This window comes from Propithecus coquereli, unplaced genomic scaffold (assembly GCF_000956105.1).
Source record: "Propithecus coquereli isolate 6110/MARCELLA unplaced genomic scaffold, Pcoq_1.0 Scaffold249, whole genome shotgun sequence".
In the NCBI taxonomy this organism is placed as follows: Eukaryota; Metazoa; Chordata; class Mammalia; order Primates; family Indriidae; genus Propithecus; species Propithecus coquereli.
Genome location: NW_012148052.1, coordinates 1,994,828 through 2,002,486, shown reverse-complemented (window position 1 = coordinate 2,002,486; position 7,659 = coordinate 1,994,828). Strand labels below are relative to the sequence as shown.

Below are 7,659 nucleotides of genomic sequence, written 5' to 3'. Positions count from 1 at the left end.
CAGGCTGGTTTCGAACTCCTGAGCTCAAACAATCCGCCCGCCTTGGCCTCCCAGAGAGCTAGGATTACAGGCGTGAGCCACCGCGCCCGGCCTCCTTTACTTTTCATATGAATTTTAATCAGCTTTTCAAGTTCCACAGAAAAACCCTATTAGGATTTTGACTGGAATTGCAATGAATTTATAGATTAATATGGGAGGAAATAACCTTTGTTATGTATGATATTGAGCCTTCTCACCCATAAATATGATAGTCTTTTCCATTTGTTAATATTTCTTTAATGTAGATTCTTCTTTAACACATTGACTGCCACACTAGAAAAAAAATTTTTCCTTGGGGCCACAGTGTTTTATTATGAAAATAGAATAAAAATTTCAAAAACAAAATGATCTTTTCCAATTTAATGAAAAATTTGTTTTTTATTGTTTTCTGTTCATGAGTTATATGCAACTTAAAAAATAGTTCTTGGGGCTCCAAGGTGAAGAGACATGTGAGTTACATATGCTTCACAACGCCCCAGGCTTGAAACTAGTGTGAGTTAAATACAACTCACATGGGAGTTAATGTGTTAATATGGAATTTTAAATTTCCACTATAAACATGCTTTCTTGCTAACATTTTTCCTGGGCAAATTATAATACTATTGCCATCATAAATGGCATTTAAAAATTTTTATTTTCAAACTATTTGTTGTTGTTAAATAGGAATGAAGTGATTTTTAAAAACTGATCAAGAGATTTGATACTGATGCTTATGTTGACTGATATACCAATTTTTATCTGCTTGATTTATTAGAAAATATATATTAAAACATCCCCTAGATCCATGGATTTTCTAATTTTGCCATGTAATTTTGACCAATTTTGCCTTAAATACTTTCAGATTGTTTTTCAGACACATGTACATTTATTACTGTTTTATCTTCTTGGTGAACTGTATATTTTTTAATCATTAGATAGTGACTTCAATACTGTTTAGCATCAAAGTCTCCTTTGTCTGATTTCAATATAGTTTACACCAGCTTTATTTTGGTAAGTTTGCCCAATATATTTTTTATATTCGTTTACTTTCAACGTTTTTATGTCATTATGTTTAAGCAGTATTTCTTGTAAACAGCATACACCTAGATTTAAAAAAATATCTGACCCATGCATTACTAAAGTGGCAAGTTTAAGCTAATTTCATGTGATAACTGATGTATTTGAATTTATTACAACTATCTCATTGTCTACATTTCTATTTAACTTGATTTTTCAAGGTCTTTTTTTCTCCTTTGCAATCAACTGAGTCTTTTTCCCTCCCCCCCCTCCATTTTAGCAGTTAAATATTCTATTTATAGCCTTTTGGTGAATCCCCTTACAGTTTTAACTGAATAGCTGACATAACAAAGTCTAAGACCCATATTTATTTCTAGTCCCAAACAATAGAACTACCCCTGAGTTACATAGGTATTAGATAATTTAGTTCTACATTGTCATACTGCCAATTAATCACTTTTGTTATTATCTTGGTTTATACAGTAATAGGCAATGCTTGATTAGCTTTATCCAAGTGTTAACCAATCTCTTTTCTCACCATTACTTCTTGTATCTCATTCTTATTTTCTGATTCAATTACCTTCTTTCTGAAATATATTCTTCAGTTTTTTCAGTGGATATGTTAGTATCCACTTGTATTGGTTTGATTTTTACCTTCATTCCAAGATAACGGTATAACTAGATACAGAATTATAGGCGGATAATTCTTTTCTCTAAGTACTTTGAAAATATTATTCCATTATTATGGCTTGTCTTGCTGCTGTCAAGAAATGTGCTGTCAGCCTAACTGTGATCTCTTTAAGAGTATTCTGTTTGATTATATGTTCAGATATTTTCTTTTGAGTTTCCTATAGTTATACCATGTTTTAAGGTATGTATTTGTTTTTATTACACACTCTGGAAAATTCTTAATTATCTTTTCAAATATTGTCTATTTTCTATTCTTTCTAATTAATCTTTCTGGATTTCATGCTCAGTAAATACTGGACTTTTTAATATAATTTTCCTTGTTTCTTCCTTTTAATATATTCCCTCTCTTTATGCTGCAATCTGGGGAAATTCCTTACACATCTCTCAGTTAATTCTTCTTTATGTCTAAACTACATGTACATTTACCTATTAATTTTTAATTTCAATAGCTTGAAATCTCCAGAAATTTCATTTCTAGATGTTCAGTTTAGTCTTTTCAAATCTGCCTTTTTAAAAACAGCATTTTGTACTTTTTTATTTTTTTATTCCTTCTTTTAATTCCCTAGTCATTTTTAAATATGTAATTTATAATCCCTGATATTTTAATTATCTGAAAGTCCTTGAGGTTATGTTACTGTTTGTTGTGTCTACTCCCTATCATGTCAGATTTGTTTTGAAAGTGTTTTGCAATTCCAGATTAAGTATGCATCTTCAGTGGTACTTCACTTTTGGGACTGCTTTGACATCAAACCCTCTGAAGAGATTTTGTGTTTGCTTCTTCCAGGCAATGAGAAGTATCTCCATACAATTTTGGAGTTCCTAGACAACATAGGAACCATAACTGAACTACAAGGAAGAAGGCAATATTTTATCAGAGGAGATGACTCCATTTCCATCCCTGCCCAGAGCCCAGCAGAGACTCTTCCTCATCAGTGTAATAATCTTTCACTAAAGGGTGAACATTTGAGGGATCTGATCTGGTTTTTATACAGCAGTCTCAGGTCCATTTCCCTGCCTTGCATGGGCCTCCCAAGGCTTCATCTGTGTCTTACTGTGGCTATAAGATTCTTGGAAAGTAGGACTGGCAAAACCACGTAAGGCAGCTGCAGGTTCAGCACATACATTTAACACTCTTGATTTTCCTTCTACATTTTTGGCTTCTGGAGATTTTTCTTATTTTCTGGTAAGTAAGCTCAGCAAAGCATTGAAAAGAGTATTTGTTGGGTTTTTCCCCCTTGGTATTTTGTAGTAAAAATGTTTTAAGTTGTCTAGTATACTATATTTTGAGAACCAGTATGCTCTCAGGGTTTAGACTTAACTAGCAGCATAGGCAAACCTAATTCAGTTCCCCTTTGCAGGAACTCTCACTGTATCAGAGAATTCAACTCATAGCAGACTGACTGCCTCACGCTTTGAGAAATAAGAGAACAAACGCAGGTTTTGGATCCCTGTTCTGCCACTTACTAGCCATGTGATCTTGAGCAAGTTCCTTATTCAAAAGTATGTTTTCTTAACTATTAAATAGAAATAATAATTCTTAGTTCATAAAGTTAGCTGTGGGTATTATATGAGATAGTATATATAAAGTTCCAAATGTATTGTAGGTACTCAAAAAATAGTCTCCTTCCTTTTTCTCTGTTTAGAACATACACTCGACATAACTCCCAGCTCTATAATAAGAATAGCTTCTTTAGATTTGTGTTATATTTTATATATTCTACTAATAACACATTTTAACTTTTTAACCCTGTGAGGTAGAGTCCCACTTTAAAGATGAGGTCAAAAGGACACATATTATTGGCAGCTAGGACCAAAAAACCAGGAGTCCTACCTCATAGCCTAATGCGTTCCTCTGGGGACAATTGCTGCTTCATATGAGGTACTAAAAAATCCAACTGAACTACTTTCTGAGAAGGCATCCTTAGGCCATAAATATAATGCAGACATCAAAGGCTCAGTAATTAGAGGAATTTAAAGTATTTGACCTCAAGTAGCTTGGAGTTAGTGATATCTGAGGGATAGCGTACCTTGTGGAAAATCCTGATGGGAGCCATCTCTGCTCCATTTAGCGTCTTCAAAAGGAACATGGGCCAAGAGGAGGCATTCAGCCGAAATCCTGTAGCAAACATAATGGGCAATACATTAAAAATATATTTCAAAAGGGAATGGTGATTCAAGTTCTGCCTCTGGAATCTAGGTAGTCCCATGCTGTGATAGTCACAGAATCACAGACTGTGAAGAAAGGACTTAAAGTGTTAAATAGAAGAAATGCCTCATTAGACAGATGAGGAAAATGAGGCACATAAGAGGGAATGCAACTTGTCCAAGGCAATGCTGCAAACTCAATAGTGGGATAAAGTTTCCAAATCAAGTTTCCTGACTCTAAGACAAGTATATAACAGATTATATTAATGCATCATAATACCTAGAAAACTTTCCTCGAAAAATCCAAAAAAGATGTGAGATAGGATTAACTATTTCTTAGAAATGATCTCCAGTGGTCCCCAACCTTTTTGGCACCAGGGACCCAGGGACTGGTTTCATGAAAGATGATTTTTCCACAGATTCGGTGTGGGGGGAGGCAGAGCTCAGGCAGTGAGGTGCCCACTGCTCACCTCCTGCTGTGTGGCACCTCCCCCTTCTCCTGCATTTCCTAAATTTCATAGAAGACAATTTTTCCAGGAGCTCGGGGTGTGGGCGGTGGAGCTCTGCGGCCTGGTTCTTAACAGGTTGTGGACCGGTACCAACATTCGCAGGTCAAGAGATTTCTTGGGATAGCTTACCCATGTCAACAATGGTGACAGCAATGTGGACATTCCTGTCACATAATCTAAAACTGCCACCACTTACTTTGTGCTTTTCTAGCTTTTTTTCCCTTTTGCGAAAAAAAACATACCCCAACTCCATGTGATTTGGAGTCAATCGCATAGCCCTACCTCCCTGGTGATGGGGTTAAAAATAACGCCATTTAAAAGCACCACATTCCCATAGACCAAGGGTGTGTATGTATGTGTGTATGTCCCAAGTTGGGCCAATTGTTTCTGATGTGACACTGATGTTGGAGAAGAAAATCTTTCTTCCTCTGAGAACATGGCTATAGGGGTATCTGTGGATTGGGCACTACCACCTGGGAGCATAGCTGAGAATAAAGCCAAGGTAGAGCAAGGGATGGAGACGTGATAGGGTTTAAAACACTGTATTCAGACACATTCAACACCAGATAAATGCTTATACTTCTTGGTTATATGAGTCAATAATTTATGCCTCCTCCTTTTCCCTCTCCCTAACCTGGTTTGAGCTGGGTTTTTGACTGCTACTCATCCTTTGACTATGGCCGAGAAAAAAAAAATTAACTCTCTCCAGAAATTCAGGCCTGGTGTGTATGTGGGAAAACAATTCTCCTCAAGTCAGGGAAGGGGTAAAGCAAAACAAACCCAGGGCAGCTTTGCCATGAATGGTTCGGTACGCCTATGAAGAAGGCAAATCAAGGCACAACTGTTCTACAGAAGTGGTCTCTATACCTTGGTAAAAGAAAGGAATAGGGAGCCATGACTGTACAAGTAGAAAACTGAGGTTCATGTCTTTAGTTCCCAGTGACTAGAGTACCCAGCCATGTGATTCCCAAGTCCATTTTTGAGGAAGGGATTACTGAGGGTCTTCTATCTCATCTGGAACTTAAGGACAAAATATCCTCTCAGCTCTGGGTATCCTTATTGTATAGTATTAGTATCATAACAGCTAATATATATTGGATGCTTTTCTTAATATTTGAAATAATACCATGAAGTAGGCACTATTATTATCCCTAGTTTACAGTGATGAAATGGAAACTCAGGGAAGTAGCTTGTCCAGGGTCACACTAATAAGAGGTTGAGACAGATTTCAATATATTGTGATCGTATGCCAGACCTCATGGTTCTTTACTGTTTTATTATCTTCTAGCAAGCTTCTTTAAGAGTAGAGGGGCAAAACAGAAATGTTAAGAACCCAAGGAATTGCTAAGATATTTTATTTCCCAACCCCTAAGGTGATGTGGGACTCTTCCCCCTCCAAATTGAGGTGTATCCATAATTTGTCTCAATATTCTTGGGGAGTCATAGATAGCAAAGAACTTTAACATTGAAAGGGACCTCAAAGGCCATCTAGTCCAAAGATTTTATATTGTAGATGACAAAACTGAAGTCTAGAGAGGCTAAGAAATTTGCTCGTGGTCACACAAGCTAATCTTGCAGAGTCAGGCTGGAACCCCAGAAATCCTTATCCGGTTCTCTTTCACTACACTATACTGCCTCCCAAAGTTAATGTTTATTATGTGCATATTATGTGCTAGGCTCCATGTGCTAAGTACTTTAAGTGGATTATCTCATTCAATCACTACCTCAAGTCTAGTCACTATCTACAAATTAGATACTAGAAAAGTAGCACTGTTTCTAGAGCCAGACAGCCTAGGTCAAATCCAGCTCTGCCACTTAACAGGTGTGTAACTTTTGGCAAATTATAAAACCTCTCTCTAGCTTCAGCTTCCTCAAAATAAAGTGGGATAAGAATAGAAACTGCCTCAATGGGTTGTTCTAAGGATTAAATAGGTTAATACACAAAAAAAGATTTAAAACACTCCCTAGCATATAGTATTAATAAATGTTGGCTATTATTTTTATAATTATAGATGAAAAGATTGAGGTTTATAGAAATCAAGTAAAATATCCAAGGTTAGTAAGCCAGTAAGTAGTTGAACCAGGACATGAACCCAACTACTCTGTGTCCAAGCCTCATTACTAATCATCATATTAATATTTTCGGATACTTCATCACTCAGTCCTACCATACCAGCTCTTGGTAAGAACAGTTGGAGTCATAAACTTGTGAAAGAGGGACTAGAAGGAGAACAAAGATAATAATTTGAGGCTCTCCTCAAATTAAGCAATGACTTGGGGTGCTTTCAAGGAAAGAGACAGGTGGATAAAAAATCCCAACCTCTGAATGTATAGCACCTCAGGGCTCAGCCACTGGTCTTCCCTCTTCTTGGTCCCTACTCTCTTTCTGTCAAATGATGACTGCCGATCTACAGCTCTGGCCCAAACCTCTGCCCTGAGTTTCATGCTCATATATCCAACTGCCTTAGTCTATAACTCTACTTGGATGTCTAAAAGATCTCACAATGAGTAAGTGTAAAATAGAACTCTTGATTTTACTACTCCTTCCAAACCTCTTAATTTCCTCCAGTCATCCCATCTCAGTTAATGGTACCACCAATTAAACCTAGGTGTGCTTGGACCAAAAAGCATAGAAGTCATCCTTGATTCCTCCCTTCCCATCACCCCCTCAATCCAATTAATCAGCAAGTCTTGATGGCTTGTTCAAACAATATATCCTAAATTGAACGATTTTCCACCATCTCCACTTATATGACCCTAATCTAAGCCACAGCAAAAGCTTCCCTAGACTACTGCAGCAGCATTCTAGCTGGACTCCCTACTTCTACTTTTACCTCTCTACTGTGTGGTCTTCATGTAGCAGCCAGACTAATATGTTTATGTTTTTCAAAATATAAATCAGATCGTATCACTCTTATGCTTAAATTTCACAACACAAAATAAATCTAAACTCTTTACTCATGTTTACAAAGCTTAAATGATCTGGAGCTTGCTTACTCCTCATTACTCATATCACCCCTTTGCCCCCCGACTCACTGGTATTTCCGTTCCTCAAACACACCAAGCTGCTTCCCTCTGCCTCAAACACCCTTTCCTCAAATCTTTACAGTTAGTTCTTCATTTAAGCATCACCTCCCCAGACAATCATTCCTAAACTACTCTACCTTAAATAGCCTCCTAAATCTATCCTGCTTCCTTCTTATTTATTCCTAGCCCTTATCACTGTCTTTTTTTATTTTAATGTGTCTGTCTTCTCTGACTGGAATATAAGATCCATGAC

At 36.9% G+C, this 7,659-nt stretch overlaps 1 protein-coding gene across 1 annotated transcript in view; it reads right to left on the bottom strand.

Annotated features, from left to right (window-relative positions):
• Positions 1-7,659, bottom strand: part of SCMH1 (sex comb on midleg homolog 1 (Drosophila)) — a 150,229-nt gene that overhangs the window by 71,695 nt on the left and 70,875 nt on the right. Inside the window, exon 7 of the mRNA XM_012646762.1 lies at positions 3,753-3,841. Within this exon, the coding sequence (XP_012502216.1) occupies positions 3,753-3,841 (89 nt within the window). The remainder of the gene's footprint in view (positions 1-3,752; positions 3,842-7,659) is intronic.